This window comes from Castor canadensis, chromosome 1 (assembly GCF_047511655.1).
Source record: "Castor canadensis chromosome 1, mCasCan1.hap1v2, whole genome shotgun sequence".
In the NCBI taxonomy this organism is placed as follows: Eukaryota; Metazoa; Chordata; class Mammalia; order Rodentia; family Castoridae; genus Castor; species Castor canadensis.
The window spans coordinates 38551709-38572315 of record NC_133386.1 but is presented as its reverse complement, the minus strand read 5'-3'; the positions used below and the strand labels follow the sequence as shown (position 1 = coordinate 38572315).

The window sequence follows — 20607 nt, the reverse complement described above, 5'->3', positions numbered from 1 at the left end:
TGAATTCTGTATAAAAGCTTGCTGCTTTGGCTTGTCTTGCTGGAAAATATTCTTAACTTCACCCAGAATACTGTATAATCCCCATGAATGCTGCATCATATATATGGTATCAGATTGTTACAGGTCAGCACACATCTAAGAAATGCACAGAAAAAGGGAAAATAACAAGTAAATAACCAATCTATATTAAAACTTATGGTTAGTAAATACCTACATTAAAATAGCAATATTGCCATTTTTGCTTACCAAATTAAAGGTAAAAGTTTTGGAAGGTGTTTTTGTGTGTAGTTTTTGTTTGCTTATTTTTTAAATGCTAGTCCTTATCAGAGCAAAGGAAGGTAAAATGGCTGTTATCATGGAGTGTATAGATTTTGGAAAGCATTTTGGCAGTATGTGTTTACAGCCATATAATAATTGCATACTTCGACCACATAATTCCAATTCTGGGAATCTATCCCAAGGAAATAATCTGAAATACAGAAAAAGCTTTGTGCACCAGGTTGTTCATCCCACATTATTTAAATAGCATTGAATTGGAAAATGTCTTTGTGGAGACTAACTGCGGCTCCTTTACTCTCTGAAGTATTACACAACATTCAGAAATAGTGATCACAGACAGTAACAACACAGAAAAGGTTCCCATTGTGTTAATGCAGAAAAGGCAAGGTACTTAATTGAATTTAGAGTACATCTGGGATAAATGTAGTATATTCTACAAGGAAATATAAGAAAATGTTCATAGTGATGGTAGGTTGATAATTCATGGCCTGCTTTTTGTGTTTTCCAGATCTCCTTTATGAAATCATTTATCAGCTATGCTAACACAAATACCCTCACTTTTCCTGAATAACTGAAGAAAAGTGACTAGGAAGATCAGTGTGTCCCTTAGTAAGTAAGCCTGTCCACCCCAGGATGTCATCAAACACTTCCCTACTCCCCAGACTCATAATATGTCAAGATCTGTTTCCCTACCTCATCTAAGAAGTGAGATCTAAACCAGAGATTTTTGGTTTAGGGGGAAATATATGTTTCTGTTCTCTCTCATGAAATAATAAGATGATTCAACAGTTAGATAAAATTTATGTAGTTCCATTATATACAGTAGGAATCCAGTGAAATTTTAGTCAACCAGTAAAAAGTTGGCAACTAGTGCTATAATAAAAATAGTAACAGTCAGTGCTTTTGTTAGTGAGATTTTCATTGCTGTGATGACCATATGAGAGAAAACAGCTTAAGGGAGGAAGGATTTATTTTGGCTCACAGTTTCAGAGATTTCAGTCTATGGTTGACTGGCTCCATTATTTTTGGTCTGTGGTGAGGCAGAACATTGTGGCAGAAGGCATGGAAGACCAAAGTTTCTCATCTCATGGCAGCTAGGAGGCAGAGAGAAGTAACAGGAAAGGCCCAGGGGCAAGATATATCTTTCCAGGGCACACCCCAAATGATATACTTCCTCTTGTACCAGCCCCCACCTTCCACATTTCCACCACCTCTCAGTAGTTTACTTAAAATTGTATTCATCAGTGCATTAATCCATTGGATCCAATGGATCAGTCCATTAATCCATGGTGCCTTCATGGACCAGTCATTTCCCAAATACCCACATCTGAACACTGTTTGCATGAGGGAACAAGCCTTCAATATATGAGCCTTTTGGGGAGACACTTTATATCCAAGCCATGCCATGCTCTTTCATCTGAGCAGTCTAGAAACACTGTGGAGCAGTTGGAGTAGGAAAGATGGCCAGCCAGTAAGAGAGCTAGAAGAGTTCCTTTTCATGCATTCCAATATTTTTCTTTCAGTAGTGCATTCGTTATAGCAGCTGAAACCTTAGCAAGCCAGGTTGGAGCTGTTCTACTTGGGGAGGAAGGGTGGGATTTCAGCATGATTAAGGTCTCTGCCCTGGTACTTAAGATGCATCACTTTTATCTTCTCATAACTACTGATCAGGGCCACTTTGCCTATAACCTCTTCCTCCAGAACCCCTTAAAACAGCCCAGAACTGGACACTGGTTGTTCTGCCTGCATGATCTTGTTACACACTAGAAATAAACTGACAGAAATAGCATTCTATCCCTGTTAATTGATGTTGTTCTTGGGTTAGTGTATTGGTCTCCCTTATTCCCTATAGTTCTGCTCCCTGCTTACCCCTTAGCCTTCTGGGCTGAAAACCTGTTACTTAATCTTTACCTGAAAAACCTAAACAAGCTATATTAACCTCTTTTTGTATTTCAACAGATAATTATTAAGTACCTATTTGTGCCAGAGAGTGAGCAAGCTATTTAGAGACTCAAGAACATGGGCTGGGGATGTAGTTCAGTGGTAGAATGCTTGCCTTGCATGCCCAAGGGCCTGGATTCCATCTCTAGCACTACATAAATACAGATATGTAGATGATCAATAGATGATAGATAGACAGACAGACAGGTAGCAAGGCAAAGATCCTGCCCTCAAAAACTTTGTAGAATAATAGAAAAACAATAATTCTAGAGTGGGATAAATAAAATAACTTGAATAAACATCTTTTGCACATGTGTTGTTAAGGATCACCTGATGTAGTTTTTGAAAGATTAAGAAAGTCTTCCAACAGGATTTGACATCTATGCTAAGACCTGAATGATGTAGACAAGAATAATGTCTGTGATGTATGTCCTGGGTGGAAGGAATAGCATGTATAAGAGCCCAGACACAAAACAGATATGACTAAGGCATGGCCTGTGATGGGGAGAATAGGAAGTTCAGAGAGGTAACTAAATCATAAATTGGGTTTTTATTTCACATACTAGGGAGACTTTACTTTAACCAGAGCACAAGGGTTATTTGGTGTTTTAATGAAGAATCTTGATCAGAATTTTGTTTTAGAGAGGATGCTCCAGAGAATAAAGGAACTTTGTATACTGTTGGTGGTAATATAAATTAGTTCACCCATTATGGAAATCAGCATGGAGGCTACTTAAAACTTTAAAAATAGAACTAGACTTTGTGATCCACTGATACCATAGCTACTACATTTATACCCAAAGGAAATGAAACAGTTATGTTGAAGAGATATTTTCATTCTTATGTTCATGGTGGCATTGTTCACAATAGCTAAGGTGTGGAAACAACCTAATGTCCGTTGATGGATGTGTACATGCACACACATACATGCACACATGTGAACACACATGCACATATACACGTGTGCACACATGCATAACACATGTGCACACACATACAAACATGCATACACATACATGCACACCCACATACACACATGCTCACATACACATACTCACACAGTGGAACAGCCTTTAAAAAGAAGGAAATTCTTTCATTTGTAACAGCATTGATGAACCTAGAGAACATTGTATTGAGTGGAATAGGCCACCCAGAAAGACAAATACAACATAATCTCACTTATGTATGGAATCTGAAAATGTCAAATTCATAGCAACAAATAATAGAGTAGTTGTTACCAAGGTCTGGTGAAGAGGGAAATTAGGGAGATTATTTTGGTCAAAAGATACAAAATTTTAGTTAATAAAGAAGAATAAATTCAAGTGATATGTAATTCAAAATGTTGACTAAACGTGACTTTCTAAAAGACTCTGTTTTGTATTCTCATTATAAATAAAGTATAAAAGGTAAATGATAAAAATGAGTACTTAGTGGCAGTGGAGAATACAAGATGTAATGGATTTTTGAAGTGTTGTTAAAGCAGAGTTTTGTTGAGTAGTTGAGGAAAGGATGAGGCAGAAGTCGGGAGGAGGTAATATTTTGTTTTCTGATTTCTGTTCCGTTCTCTGGGATAAGTTAGAACATGCAAGTGAGCAGTCAGGGAGAGATTGGGAAAATGAGGAGTGTAGTTTTATACTGGTAAGTTTGAGGAATTTGACTAAAGACCTCAAGTATGGAATTAAATGTAGAGAGTGGACTGGTGGTTTACATGTGGAAACTTTCAACATATAGGTGGAGTTGAAACCATGGGGGTAGAAGAATAACCCTCAGAAAGGTTGCTCAAAAGAACAGTCCATTGTCAACAGAATTTCAAGAGATTCAGGATACTTTAAGGAAAAGACACAGGAAGAATCCATAAAGGGTTGGAAGGAGATCCATCCTCCTTGGAGATGATGTGCTTATCTGTAGGACTGAGGGAGATGGTTAGTCTGCTTATGCTTATCAAAGTTTCATGTGCATGAAGGCATTAGGTGCTTTTGATGAAGCATATAAGAATTAACTGTGATCGCCAGCAATATGTCATTATTATTCCAAGTAACTAATTTTGCAGAGTGCAGTAGGCATCTGCAGTGGCTCAGTGGCAATGTGCCAAACTCTGGCAGTAACTAGATTTGAATTAAGGCATTCCTACTATATGACCCTGGGGGAAATTACTTATTCTATCCTTGAGGTCCTGGTATGGTCTTTATTAGGAAAAAATGAGGTAATTGATGGAACATGCTTAGGATCGTGTCTGGCACATATGAAATGTTCAGTCAGTGTTAGCTGCAGTTATCATCATTAATTCATTGTGACAATGGCATAAGTTCCTGGCAGGTTTATGATTCAAGACTTTGCTTTAGAGCATCAAGAAAATAAACATAATTAGTATCCATACTTAGTGGTAGAAAGCAAACAAAAACACTACATCCCTGTTTTGAGAGGATAAAACTAAAACAAATAGTAAAAATATTTTCTCTGAAAAAAAAAAAAGGTAAGTGTGATTAACTCAGTTTTTTCAGTAAACAAGGTTCCATATTCAGGACCCAACTCTCCAGGAATTGCACTTTCTTGGGAGAAAAGGTAGCTATGTGAGTGACGTTTCTGCCCAAATGTCTCTGAAAAAGCAAAAGCAAATAAAAAAGAATCATGGTGAACTAACAGTATAGTCGCATTGTTTTTAATGTAAAGGGTAATAGTGTCTGCAACTTGGTTAGTAAATATTTGTTAAATGAATTTGTTGAATGAATATGACATCATCTATCCTGTTCTTAATATCAAGTAGTGTTTGCTTATTTATCTTAATCTCCCTTTTTTGTCTGATACCCCTTTAGGTATTGTGGTGAAAGCTAGGGCTAGTGGGCACTAAGAATACACAGGTGAACAGCATACAAAAGATAATTTGAATACTCTAAGTTAGAAACTTCTGGCATAGATAGATAGATAGTAGATAGATTAGACAAAGAATATAGATACATATACATACACTGTGCAGTCCCCAAAGGGTTTTACATTCTCAAATATGTGTCATAGTAAAGCATAGTTAAGTATTTAAAAAAAAGTGGTAAAAGTGTAAAATAAAACTGGAAATAACTCATACAAAAGTGTACTGTATAACAAAACAAAACAAAAAACATTTGCTGGTGGAGTGACTCAAGCTGTAAGAGTGTCTGCCTAGCAAGTGTAAGGTCCTGAGTTCAAACCCCAGTGCTACCAAAAAAACAATCCCTGCTAAAAAAACCCAAAAAACTCTTCAATTATGTAATTATTCTTTGCCTGTACTTATACTTGTACTATGTTTAACTTATAATATAATGGTTTAAGAGTTTTTAAAACCTCTTAATTTTCAGTGTTGCTTATTATTTACTCAAAGTACTGTGATGCATTTTACTGTTCTTTACTGCTCATGTAAGCCGGCTGATGTGGTATCTATCTTGCTGATTCTTATCTTGGCTATTTTTCTTAAGTGAACTGTTACATAAATCAAGAATCTCATGTGCTAGAGCTGGGGACTTAGCTCAGTGATAGAGCATGTAAATCCCCAGCACCCTCTCCCTAAAAAAAGAAGAAAAAGAAGAACCTCACATTTGAAATGTTTCTGTTTTTAATACATGAGCAAACGTTTACCTTGTTGGCCAACAACCGTCAAGAGGTCTTGTTAAGTTCACTTAAAGAACAGAGCTTTCTAAAATATATTTGTAGTAAATCATGCTGAATATTCCTGTCTTTTTAGCTTTCAGGAAGAGTTGATGACATACTCATTTAGTATACATGTCTTTTATTGACACCTCTTTTTTTAAAGCTGTTAAATTTTGGGGCAAATGATCATGGAGCAGTAGCTGTACAATACAAAGAAGGATAAAGCCTCTGGAAGTTAACAGAGAAGGTGTTTCCCTGGAAACCTCTCTTTTCAAGTCATATTTTTAAAAAGATTGCTCTACTCTAAATTTCCTCACTAATTTGAAAGTATTAAAATTGCAAAAGGGAAGATAATTTTTTAAAAACATACATTCTTTTATTTTTCATATTTAAGTACACTGCTTTTGTTTGTGAGTGATATGAAGGAAAATTTGGTCCCTCTTTACTAAACAGTATTTTATATCATGAAATAATGAGTAGAAGCTAGGAAGGAGGAAATTATTTCTTTCTTTATTGAATCTAAAAACTCCAGGTAATGAACACACTATTCCTAGAACTGGATGGACTTTGCACAAAGATACTTTGTTTTGTCATGAAAAGGCTCTGTTGAAAACTGGTGTTTTTTAAGTTTAAAAACTCTGTTAACTTGGTTTAATGTCTAGGAAAGCATAGATACTTGCCAATTTTGAAAGACCAAAACACGTCGGGGGAAAAACATATAAATGCTTGTGAGTAAAAATATAGAACATGTCTGTAAAAAGTGTCAAGCTTGGAATAACTCCAGCTTTACAAGTATTTCATGAAGAGTGATTTTGTTGCTCTATTTGTTAAAATGTTTTGAAGAAGGAAAGGTTTTAGGTTTTTAAAAATAGAAAAACTTTTGAAATCATTTATGTAAAATGAACATAGCTTTCTGTGAATTAGCTGAGATGATGAGGACACTGGCTGAGATTCCCGTAGGGCTTTGTTTACTTAAGACTTAGCTGCTTTCTCCACAGGAACCAGAGGACAAAGCCCAGAATTCACCTGAACAAAGATATACAATATAAACTGAAACTATGAAGTGTAGTCAGAAATGAGCTTAAGTACTGTTCATAACTTGGCTTTGGTAAGTAGAAGACAATTTCAAGACAATCTAAAGATTTTGTTGCTAGTTTTGCTATCAGTTCTAGATCTATGATCTAGCAAACACACAAATATATGCACATATATGTATAAAATATACATGTATATATTTATAATCAAACTTTTAACAAAAATACCAGAACATTTAAAAAGAAGCATAAACTTAACCCAAGATGTTAAAGACCTCTACAATGAAAACTATAAAGCACTGAAGAAAGAAATTGTAATATGGAAAGACCTTCGATGTTCATGAATCAGCAGAATAAATATTGTTAAATATCGTTAATGTAATCCCCATCAAAATTTCAATGAAATGGAAAAAGCAATCCTAAAATTCATGTAGGAACACAAAGACCCTAAAGAACCAAAAGCAATCCTGAGCAAAAAGCAGTTCTGGAAGTGTCACAGTCCCTGACTTCAAAATGTACTACAAGCCACAGTAACAAAGACAGCATGGTATTGTCACAAAAACTGACACATAGACCAATGGAATAGAACAGAACATTCAGAAATAAGCCCAAGCAGGTTCTGACATCTGATTATTGGCAATGGTGCCAAAATCATACATTGGAAAAAAGGTAGCATTTTTAACAGGTGGTACTGGGAAAACTGGATATCCACATATAAAAGATGGGAACTAGATCCCTGTCTCTCAATCTGTACAAAACTTGCCTCGAAATGAATCAGAGACTTTAATGAAAGACCTGAAACTGAAACTACTAGAGGAAAGCATAGGGGAAACACTTCAAGATATAGATACAGGCAAGGACTTTCTGAATAACAGTCTAATAGTTCAGGAAATAAGAGCAAGATTGACAAATGGGATTGCATCAAATTAAAAAGCTTTTGCACAGCAAAAGGAACAATCTACAGAGTGAAGAAACAGCCTAAAGAATTAGAGATAATTTTTGCCAGACTTTCATCTGACAGGGAATTAATATCCACAGAATAAAAAAAACTTAAAAAATTAAACACAAAAGTAACAAATGATTCAATCAATAATTAGGCAAATGAACCAAGCAGACACTTCAAATGAAGTAAATGAAGAAATATTCAACATTTGTAGCCATCAGGAGAATGCAGATCAAAACTACATTAAGATTTCACCTCAGAATAGTTCTCATCAAGAAAACAAGTAACAACAAATGCTGGCAAGGATATGGAGGAGAAGGAACTTATTCACTGCTTGTGGGAATGTAAATTAGTCTAGCCACTATGGAAATTAGTGTGGAGTTCCCTCAAAAAATTTAAAATAGAACTCCAGTATGTTCCAGCCATTCCACTTCTAGGTGTATACCCAAAAGAATTAAAGTCAGATTACTATAGAGATGCTTTATGCTGTTATTTATCACAACATTATTCTCAACAGCCAAATTATAGAATCAGCCTAGTTGCTCATCAGGGGATGAATGGATAAAGAAAATGTGTATATACACAATGGAATTTCACTTGGCCGTTAAGAAGAATGAAATTATGTCATCTGCTGAAAAATGGATGTAACTGGAGATCATTATGTGAAGTGAAATAAGTCAGTCCCACAAAGAAAAGTGTCATGTTTTCTCTCATTTGTGGAGGAAGCTAGGGAAAAACAGAATAACCAAGGTCATGACAGTAAAAGGGGGACTACCAGGAAGGTGGAAGGGGAAACCAAAAGGGAAGGGGAGAAGCGGTGAAGATACTCCAATAAAAAAATAAAAGGAGGAGAAAAATCTTCTGGTATGTTGGAAACAAAACAAATAAGTAAAAAAGTAAGTAATTCCACAATCTGGAAAATTATCAGTGCTTCCTTCTTTCCTCTGAAATTATTTTGCATATGCTTTTTCATATTTAGAATATTATGTAGATACAATTTTGTTATGTTTTATCAGCTAACATTATAAGATATCTTTTATATTATTTTTAATTCTTCTGTTTTCTATTTAAGACATGGACATTGCCAAGTGTCCTCTTGAGGTTCTTTTTGTTCTTCCTGGGATTTAACTAAAAGGCTTTGTCTTCCATGAGCACTCACCAGCCCTCTTGTGTGCTTTCCTCCTTGCACCATAGTTGTTAATGTCCATGCACGCTTCTCCTGATACTTGGATGCTTACAGGGGAACAGATTATTCATCTTTAAATTCTACACAGTACTTGGTCAATAAGTGCCTTGTCCGTGGCAGGCACAGAGTAGATATTTGAGTATTGCACTGAAACTAATCCATACAATCATTTACAGCAAAGTGATTTAATAAGAAGCCAAGATAAGAAGAAATTAATAAAGCCATAGAAGGAAAATGACAACAAAAAAACAAGTGGCAGTATTAATTTCTAATCAAGTAGAGAGATACACGTTAAGTGTTTCTATACTTTAAAAACATCAAATAGGGAGAAGACTATGAAAACAGTCCTAATCCTGTTTGCTGTGAGCAACACTGTAGTTAAATGTATGAACCAAAAATTACTAGAAGTGCAAAGATAATTTGAAAGAATTTGCAATAAATAGGCAGTTTAGACAATATGACCATAGAGGAATTGATTTAAACTAACAAACTATGATTTAAAAGAAATATGCATAGACTCTTGCATACCTTTGTTAGAATTAATTTATTTAATTTATTGTGTAATGCTGGGGATCAAATACAGGGCCTGGCACATGGTAGGCAGGTGCTTTACCCCTAAGCTACATCCCTAGTCGTAGAATAAAGCATAAAACACTGAAATATTTTTAAAATCATCGTGTAATTGGCCAAAACAAAAACTTTACTGTTTTAAAAATTAAAATTTTATAATATACCTGCCCTATTGTAAATTGAGAAGAGATAGTAGGAAAAAGTTACCCAAAAAGTCTTAATTGCATAGCAATTAAGCAACATTTAAAGAGGAAGTGAACACAGATTGTAAACTGTCTAGAAAATAATGAAGTCAGAGTGTTTCATACCAAGATTTTTAGAAAATAACAAAAACTCTGTTAATTGCTGAAGAGTAAAAGCAGAAAAGGACTGAGGAACCATATTTTGAAATTAGAAAACAGAATAGTAAAATGAACCAGATGAAAGCAGAAAGAGGAAAATATTAAAGGTAAAAACCAAAAGAAAGAAGAAAGAAAAAAAGTATAAAGGGTAAGCAAGTTGAAAGCTGCTTACTTTAAGAAATAAAATATAAACCCTAATTTAGAGTCTGATTTAAAGACCAAAAGAAGTGAAAGAAGATGAGGAGAAAAGAGAAAACCCCAGAAACAAGGAGGAAATAAAAGAATATTCATATACAACACAGGTGAAAGCTGAGGCAATGTGTTCCCAGAAAGAAGATAGACCTTATGTCTTCTATGCTTATTAGCTCATTCAAGTTTTCCTCTGCTTCTTGGATTAATTTTGATAAAGTATAACTCCTGTGGCCTTTTTTCCTTTCAGTTTTTACCAAGGTTAAAGATCATTGTTTTCCCCAATGGCAGAGAAGTCCTGAAGAATGGCTTTGGTTTTTTGAGTAGTAACAGGCCCAGTGTGGGAGAAGGCAAAAGGGGAGGGTGGAGGAGGGCAAATACAGTGGATATATTTTGTATTTGTGTGTGAAAATAGAACAATGAAACCTACCAAAATTGTTCTAAGTGGGGAGAGGAAGAAGGAAGGGGTGAATCTAATTAAGATATATTGTCAATACGTATGTAAATGTCACAATATATCCTCCATGTACAACTATTATATACTAATAAAAAACTTTTAAGCCCTTTGCATTAGCATAAAAAAAAGAAACCAACAAATTCAGGAAGAAAGATTTCAAATAATAAATAAGTAGTAGTTGGAGAAGTGGGAGTAATTGCCTTGAGAAGACTAAGGAGACATGCCAGCTGTCTCTCAAGTATTTGATGCTGATACTAAGAAGAGTGAGTAAACATGTCCTATAAAAACCCAAGAGAGAATTTGAAATACCTTGTTGTGTACAGACAGCAAGCATGGTGAGCCACAAGATTATATTCTGGGCCAACAGGTCTGTTTTGCAGTGGTTTTCCTCTTACGTATGTTCATGTTTGAGTCAGAGCACTGGTCTGTCTACAAATGCTCAAGACTGCCTTGTACTTGCAGAATTTCACCTTCTCATTGCATTTTTCACAGTTGTTAGTTTACTACAATTTGTGAAAAGATGGCTTTTGCTTTTGTTTGTTTCTTTGGGTTTTTTTTAATTTTTTTGTTTTGGTTTTTGCATTTTAGAATTTTAAAGCATGTTAAGGGCTAAGAGAAAAGCCAATCAAGAGGGAGAGATAAAAGTTAAAATTTCTATGGGTCTGCAAAAATTTTTAAAGTTGTTTTATAAACTAGTACCTGACATTTTTACTTGTTCCTTTCAATTGAAATTGAACATCTGGGCAAGACTGTTGTTATAGCTTTCCTCTCCCATGAAAGTAATGCTAATTATTATCCTGTGTACTGGAAGCAGCAAAAAATATTTCCTGTGTCATTTCATACTGTGCACTATTTGGTTTGTACTTTTATTTATATTCCTTTAAATAAATGCTTTTATAGGAAGAATACTGAATTATGAATGAGAATACTAATTATAAATTATGAATGAGTGCAGATTTCAGAATGTTCTCCTAAAGTAATAAGCATAAAAGTTTTTAAATGTCTAAAATTAATTTGATAAAATACTACTTTCTAAACATCAGAGAAGGCAAACATTATTTATTCAGTCTTCCCTATCTACCAAGTACTGCTCCCGAGCATTTTATGTAAATTACTCATACATCTGTAATCCACCAATTTGATTGATAAATTCCCATCCTAGTTTTGCAGATGCAGATAGTGAAGAAGGGTAGGATAGATAATGAAGTAAAGGGCAGAGCCAGTTAGACTCTGGAACCTGCTCTTCTAACTACTACATTTTGAACCATTTTGAACCAGGACTAAAGCCTGAGAGAGCTTATATGAAATTAGAGTTGTATAAATTAGAACACATCTCAGGATTATATGGTTGTAGAGTTAGAAGAGTTAGCATAAGAGGAATTGTTCTGGCTCTAAGAAAGTTGGTTGAATGTGTCTCTGGAAGTCAAGCACACACAGCATATGAACAGCACCAGGACCTTGTATCTGTTTTCCATATCAGGGTTCCTTTAAGAAATTACCTTCATGCTGAGCGTGTGGCATGGTACTTGCCTGTACTCTCAGCACTCATCAAGCAGAGGCAGGAGGATTGGAAGTTTGAGGCTGGTCTGAACTGCACTGTGAGACCCTGTCTCAAAATTTTTTTTACCTGTGTATGTCTTCCTTTTCTGGTTGTAATAAATTGGAATATCTGCTTTAGACTGATATTACAAAGTGAGTATATAACATTTAAATAAGCTCAAATTTCTTCTTTATTTTTCCCCCTTAAAATATAATCGGATGTCTATCCTATTTTAAAAATTCTGCCTTTCAAAAAGTTAATTTTATCATAGTTGAGTATATACTCATTTGTTTATATAACAGATAGTATACATGTTTTTTATATTCTAAAAAGTTATTCAGTAATTCACATAAGAACCCCTTTTGGATAATACTCTTTCCGGGTAGATTAAAATTAGGGAATATTATCTGAAACCATCAAGGTAAGTTATTGACTCCTAAAAAATAATTGTTTATATCTAATTTCATATGTCTGTGTTTTCATGGAGAAAATTTGGGTTATATTTATGATTTTCTGCAATAATTAAGAAGCATTTGTTGCCCTTTTTAATTTCTGAATTTCAACATCTATTTACCTATCAGATAGGGCTTTGTAATTTATGGTAAATTATTCTTTTGTACCTCATGGTTGTCCTCTTTTTTTTGAGACAGAGTCTTGTTATGTAATCCAAGCTGGTTTCTAATTCTAATCTTCCTGCTTCTGCCTCCCAAATGCTGGGATTACAGGCATGTACCACCATCATGTATTCTGGATATTCACGACTTGTCATTTATATACTACAAATACCTTCTCATAATTTTGTTTGTGTCTTCAGTCTTAACAGTGTGCCTTGCTGAACCGAGGTTGAGTAAACAAAAAAAGCATGTGTATCAGCAGAGCATTCACCGTGCTATAACCACTTGATAATAAAATTACAGGAAAATCGGTGAACCTGAAACCGAATTTGCCCCACAGGTGCTTCACAAAGCAATTAATGCACACGCAGTACTTGCCACTGGGCTTTCTATTTAGTAGATCCTGTTGTGTCTCATAACTAATGTCTCTAGTTTTGTTACGGTATTCTTGATCTCATTCATATTACCATGTTCCATTTTTTTTAGGACAGAAGAAATCTGAAATTCCTTGGTATTAAGTGAGCAAAAAGCTAAGATACACTGTAAATTCTCATGACCAACACTTCAAGCCAGGATCAAAGTCAAACTATACATTTGACAAATTGAGTTCCAAGGTTTATACATTTCTCTGTCTTTTTCTCTGGAGAATTTTAATGAATTAATCTGCCACTTTGGAGGTCCCCTCACCTAAGTCACTGCCTTACTTTTGAGTTCTCTCAGGTGGCAAATTAGCCATCTAGCTCATGTGTTGAGACAAATAATGTCTCTTCCTGGCACCTTAAAGATTGTTTTAGTGTTAAGTAATTTTTTTCTTACAGGAATGAACATGCTCAGAAGAATTAGAGACATATTTTTTTAATGGTTTAAGTAGTGATGTTCACATTGAACACAACAGAAATGCAAAATAACTTTAAGCATATTAAGTGTATAAAATCCTGAAACAGAAGTTAGGTGACACATTTAAAATGTCATTTCAATGTAAACACTTGACAGTTGGGGAGATATTTGGTTTCTTGGTAATAGTTTTAAAGAGACTTCTTATTTTTTACACCTATATATAAAATTTATGAATGAAATGACATGAATGTCTGGTGTTTGCTTCAAAATAATGTGAGAAGACTAAGTAGGTCAGGACACAGAAGCGCAAAATGGGCTCTAAGTTGACAGTTGCTCAAACTGGATAATGAGCACTAAAGATTCTAAGTTCAATCTGCCAGCTTTCGCATATGTTTATAATTATCACTGATAAAGGGTTTTTTAAACATTGGGCAAATGTTAATCAAATTAGTACCATCAAATCCCAACTTGCCAGAGCTGTCAACACTAACTTAACTGTCACATAATCATGGTCCTTGAAGGCAGGATTCAAGGCTTAATCTACTTCATGTCATGGGCTTTTCCTATGACCTGTCATTCTGTAGGAGCTCAGTAAATTTTTTGATGCTTTGGTGGTCTTTGTTCCTATTACTATAAAAATTGACTGCTAATCATTTCCAGAAAATATCATATCCATGTAAACTAAATCTTATTAGAAGTTTTTCAATAGATATCACACATAGGTCATCAGGCTATTCAAGCCAAAAACCTAGAGTCATTCTTGATTCCTTCCTTTACTACATCCTTATATATTTAGTCCATCTCAAAATTCCATTGGTTGCCTTCAGAAGAAGAAGTATGAATGAACAAGAGGTGTATGAAAAAATGTCCAGGATCATTAATCATCAGTTCAATCAGTTAGTGCAAGTTAAATCTGCAGTGAGGGATCGCCTCACCCCAGGTAGAATGGCTGTTATCAGAACGATGAAAGATAAGTATTGGTGAGAAGGGAATGTTTGCACACTAATAGTGGGAATATAAATTACCACAGCCATATGTACAACAACATAGAGACTCCTCAAAAACTTAAAATGGAAGAATCGTATTTTCTAGAAACCCCGCTACTGTTTAAGCATACAAAGAAAGTGAAGTCAATATGTGGAAAAGATACCTACACTCCCATGTTCATTGCAGCACTGTTCACGATAGCTAAGAGGTAGAATCAACCTGAGTATAAAGGTATAAAGAAAATGTTATATATGTACATATACGTAGGATGGAACACTATTTAATCTTGAAAAAGGAAGAAGTCATTTGTGATGGCATGGTTGAATCTAGAAGACATTATTTTAAGTGAAATGTCCCAGATATAGAAAAACAGATACTGCATGATCTCAGTTATAGTGTAGGTCTAAAAGTGTTGAATGCATAGAAACAGAAAATAGAGTTGATTATAAGCTGACTGGGAGTGGGGTGGAGAGGATTGGAGAGATGCTGGTCAAAGGATACAAAATTCAGTTAGAAGGAATAAGTTGAAGAGACCTATTATACAATGTCGTGACTTTGATTAATAGTAATGTGTTATAAGCTTAAAACTTGCTAAGGGAATAGGTTCTTAGTGTGCTCACTACATGATATGTACATACTTTGACAATATCATATTACATACCATAAACATATACAATTTTTATTTGTCACCCTATTGGTCCTGCTTCCAAAACACACCACATGCTTGCTACCTCTTGCTAACAAATTCAATCATCTCTTGACTACTACCTAGACATCTGCTGGAGAAGAGTGATTTCAGTCCACTGTTTTCCTAATCTGCTCTTTTGCTCCTGTACAGTATATTTTCCAAAAAGTGCCTGAAAGATGTTTTTACAGTTTAAATGAGGGCATGTCACTCACCCCTCCTCTTAAAACTTGTCATGATTCACATTGAACTTACAATACACACTTCTTACCATGACCAGCAGTGTCTCCTGCCTGACAACCCAGCTACATCTCATGAGGTTTTCTCCCTCACATGGTGTGTTTTGGTTACTCAGTTCTGTGCTCTGAACATAAGCCATTCAGACACCTTCTGCCCTGGAGCCAGGGTCCTTGTTTGCTTTGCCTACAATCTCTTTTCCAAGGTCTCTGCATGACTGGCCCTTTCGTTCTCAACTCAGGCTGTCACTTCCCCAGAAATGCTTTCCCTCGTGTGTTATTCCTTCATAATTGGTGACAGTCTGCCTTGTTTATTTACTTGTTTGTCATAAGTTTCCTTCAGTAGAAGCCTGGAGTTTCCCTCTCTTCTCATTTCCCAGAAGTCTGTCACGGTGCCTAACCCACATTTCACTGAGGCCTGAGATCACATGGCCAATCGCAGGATGCTGTAGGATGTTAGGTACACCGAGAGAGTGAAAGCACTGCAGATTATACTATGCTAATGTTTACAACCAGTGATCGTGAAACAGACTTGACTCTTGAGATGTTAAAATGTTGTGTCAAAGTACATCCTTGAATTAATGGAATGCATACCTTGTTGGATAAATTAATCCTTCTTGCTTACTCAAGATTATTTGATAGTGATCTTTTGATGAAATTATTCTGAAAACATGTACACATGTAGAGACCAGGATATCGGATAGGGCACACTATACATGAATAAGGGAGGTTGTTAGTATGAAGAAGCCCAAGTAATTGAAATAATTGAGTAATTGTTGAACTGACAGTTATTGGCTTACCAGCAGTAATTTAAATTCAAATACGTAGGTCTTGAGTGGGAGAGAAACTTTGATCTCAGTAGACATTTCAAAAGATTCCCGTGTAGTTGTCCTGGAAGTAGATTCAGCACTATACCTTACATGGAGGGAAGACAGAAAAGATGGAGACAGATGTAAATAAATTGATAGATTTGATAGTGGAAAGAGAGGAGGATGTGTCTGGTTGCTTCTCTGTGTTCAGTAAAATACTGTATGAGGTCATTGACTCAGGGTAGAGGGAAGGATTTTGGGGGCTTTTAAAAATAAGAAGGTATGCAATAATTATAGACAAAATGAAAACAAGGGGAAGTAAGGTGTTCTTATGGAAATGGAATTGGTTTGCAGACAGACTTGAGAATCTGAAATAGAAGACAAGATGCTTAGTGGATGTTGGATGCTATCCCAGCGTGTTCGAACAATGAATAGCCACTGTGAAAGAGTAACAAGATAGCCTGCTCCCTTGAGCTGCCTTTGATTGTTCTAGTCCCTAAACCACATTCCATAAGACCTGACTATTCCCAGAAGGCTGTGAAATTGCTGTATCCATTGTTCTTATTATTTATAGAGTTAAAATATATAAAATTGTTGGTTGAGAGAGCCTTGATTCAAACTCTAACCTCAGGGTAGAAAACTCTGGCTTTTAACCACTATCATGTATTATTCCCCAATAAGCAAGAGCCTCCCAATGTAGGTGAATCCTTTTTTGATGGAATGAGAAGGCACTGTCTTTCACATGCTGAAAACTGAATAGTGTTCTGTTTTTGTAGGAAAAAGTGTCCAGACTCCTGAGATGGCTGTATGCCCTGCTCTTGGACTGGGGCCTAAGTTCATCTATACAGCCTCATCTTTCCATGTTCACATTTTGGATCTAATCTTACTACTTATCCTTAAGCCCTGGTTTCAGGTTGTGATGCATGTACATTCACTGTGTGAGTTGGGGATTTAGAAGAGTATGAGCATCCCTGTTGTAATGTGCTGTTCTCTCTTACATCCAGGCCCATCCCCAACTTATTCCTTCTGTCTTCTTGGAACACCTTCGCCTTGGTTTGGCTGAGTCCTAATACTCTTAAGACTCACTTAAAACCTCACTTCTTCCACAAAGCCTCTTCTGATCCTCTCAAACCTGAGTCTACCAAGTTTCCCATATCCTCCTTCAGTGCCCTGTACCACCCTGTCCAGCTTGCTTCCTTACCACTCTGTGTCCTGACTGTTAGGCTTCCTCATGTAACATAGTACTTGACACAGAACAGGGCTTGGTAAATATCAGCAGAATGTTAAAAGAGGAAACATTTCACCATGATTTAAGTGTTTAAGTTATATACTCATCAAGTCAGACTCTTACTGTGTTACATAAGAGTTTATCTATATGAAAATCTCTTGAGGATTTCTGTCCTGAAGTATACCTTAAAATCATTTATTATAAATTGTCACAGGCATGAGGGTTCATGCCTGTACTCCCAGCACTCAGGAGACTGAGGTAGGAGGGTTGCAAGTTTGAGGCCAATCTGGACAACATAGTGAGTTCCAGACCTGCCTGTCTCAAAAATCCAAAACCAAATGAACAAAATAATTGCAGTTGATAAAATTATCATAACACTACAGCATGTGTAATAATAAAATCTAATTGTAACTATGATCAGACTCATCAGAGTTGAAAAACTGGGTAAATATTTTTAAACTAAACCTTTGTACCACATTTTATGCAATTGTAACATTATGTACGAATTTATACTTTCAACCGATAAATGCTATATTCAAAGCCAGATTCCTCTACTTCATATTAGTTTCACCCATGTCCTTAAGTGGTATTAACCATCATTGCCAGGCTTCCTTCAGCCTATCACTTTTTAACTAGTTTCCCTCAAATTTGTGCCAGATAAACAACAAAGTTAAAAGGTGCTATGAATTTAGTTTAGTTTTTTTTTTTTTTTAATTGCTCTTTGTGGTGATGTTTTTGTTCCCCAGACCAGGTAGGTGGCTTTTTCCCAGTCTTGAAGTTGTACTTTTCTCATATGGGTGGACGTGAGTTTTTTTTTCCCCCCCTGTTCTTTTCTTCTTCTTCTTCTTCTTCTTTTTTTTTTTTTTTTTTTTTTTTGTAGTACTGAGGTTTAAACTAAGAGCCTCATGTTTCCTAGGCAGATCCTCTACCACTTGAGCCATGCCTCCAACCCTTTTTTGTTTTAGTTATTTTTTCAAGTAGAGTCTGGTCTCATTTTTTGCCTGGGCTTACATGATTCCACAATTCTTTTATCTATGCCATCTGCAAAGCTCTGATTATAAGAACATGCTACCATATCCAGCTTATTTGTTGAGATGGGGATCTTGATAATTGTTTACCTGGGCTGGTCTTGATCCTTAGTCCTCCTAATCTCTGTCTCATACCTGGGATTACAGGTATGTGCCACCATGCCTGGGCAAGGAGGATGTATTTTGATTTCTCAGAACCCAGAGTCACTCAAGTGAAAATCAAAGGACTTATACTCTTTTACCATGAGGAGTTTTTAGTATCTCTGATCTGATGCCATGGGACTATTGTTATTATTCACTACTTAAGAAAACATTCTAGCTCCTCCTATTTCAACATCTTCTAAGAATTAGTTGTGTCCGCGTTTTGTGACTTAACCATTTGCTTTTATCTTTAATGTTAGCCACATGTACAGTCCCACACTAAATGCTTAAAGTACCATCTGGTACATCCCGCTCCCTCTCTGCTCTCTTAATCTAGCTCTGTGGTCCTCTGAGTAAGTTAATTTAGTAAATTATTTCAGTAGTAGCCAGATTTGATAAGGATTTCTTTGTTTTGTCTTACACCTTCGTGTTTGGTTTAATTTTCTTACTTTTCCTCAGATTCTGGTGACATAGAGTCTGCTTACTTTATGCCCTTGTCCTCGAAGAATCAGAGAAAACGTATTTATTGATGATTTTTTTTTAACTAATAACACTTTTTAAAATCTTTTTGTCCTTTTAAAGTAGTAAAATGTGCCTAAAATTAGTGCTAAAATATTCTGTAGTAAGGTTGAAAAATCTGAAACACCTTTTAGTTGGCATCTGAATGCCATCTCACCCTGCGGTTTCCAGAAAGATAGGATGATAACTTGCTGCTTTGATGAGCTCGTGGCTTTGGTTCATTTAAGTTCACAATATAGTGGGGAGAGTAGACTTAAATATCCTTTAAATCATTTTGGAAACATATAGTGATTATTTTTGGAACTGACTAATACAGCTCTCAAAGTGATTACCATTCATTATATTATATTAAAAATTAACAAAATCCTTTATTACAACTATGAAATAAGCAATACAGTATGCAAAAAAGAAAAAGAAACTCAATAATCAGTGGTCTTTTCTCTTCCATCTGCTTTTCACACAGGTACAACTTGGCCAGGTGGAAATCAAATGCCCTATCACAGAGTGTTTTGAATTCCTGGAAGAAACAACTGTGGTCTATAACTTGACCCATGAAGACTCCATCAAGTATAAGTACTTCTTGGAACTTGGCCGTATTGATTCCAGTACCAAGCCATGTCCTCAGTGCAAGCACTTTACAACCTTCAAGAAGAAAGGACATATCCCCACCCCTTCCAGATCTGAAAGCAAATACAAAGTAAGCATGTTCAGCAGAGTTGTGGGTCACATGTCACATGTCACATCATGGGAGCAGCCAGATTAGGCTGACCTGTGGTGGGCATGAAATGGGCTTCCCTCCCCTTTCTTGGGCCTGAGGTGAGCATGTATTACTTAGGATTCTGACAACATATGGTTTGGGAGACTGATACTGAGATAGTACTCTTGAGGGTTTTTTTATTTGACCTTAATCATATTGAAAATTAATCTAATAACCTGATTGAAAGGTTGAGCTTTGGAGTAATAGCCTTTACTGTTACCAAATTCTAAATTAATATTCAGGTTTTTTCCTTAAGTTTGAGCTTGAATTTTTCAATGGTTCCAATGTAAGTGTTCTCTGACTCTGTCTATAATAAGTGAAAATAGTATAAAATGTTATTCCTTCATTAGGGAATCCAGAATGCCAGCATATGCTTGGCATTTGCTAAAATTAGGGGAAACAGAGGCAAAGATGACAAAATGTTTAATAAAGTGTTAGTAAGCTTTCTGTTACCAGAACAAATACCTGATATAACCAGTTTACAAAGAAAAAGGCTTATTTTGGTTCACAATCAGTTTTGGAGGTTCCAGTCAAGCCCGATTGGCCCTGTTATTTTAGGCCTATGGCAGGAACGCATGGCAGAGCAAAACTACGCAGATTGTGGGACTGCGGTTTCAAAATCCCTTCAACGTCATGCTCCCAATTAAACTAAAGACTTCCCACTAGGC

At 35.8% G+C, this 20607-nt stretch overlaps 1 protein-coding gene and 1 long non-coding RNA gene across 9 annotated transcripts in view; one reads left to right on the top strand and one right to left on the bottom strand.

The window, feature by feature from the left end:
• The window catches only part of LOC141423645 (uncharacterized), a 155488-nt gene that overhangs the window by 30452 nt on the left and 104429 nt on the right, over window positions 1–20607 (bottom strand). The gene's annotated exons all lie outside the window — the stretch shown is intronic.
• Window positions 1–20607, top strand: part of Rnf217 (ring finger protein 217) — a 111815-nt gene that overhangs the window by 53823 nt on the left and 37385 nt on the right. For all 7 annotated transcript variants that reach the window (XM_020182374.2, XM_074075266.1, XM_074075265.1 and 4 more), the window contains exon 2: window positions 19646–19879. In XM_020182374.2, the coding sequence (XP_020037963.1) occupies window positions 19646–19879 (234 nt within the window). The remainder of the gene's footprint in view (window positions 1–19645; window positions 19880–20607) is intronic.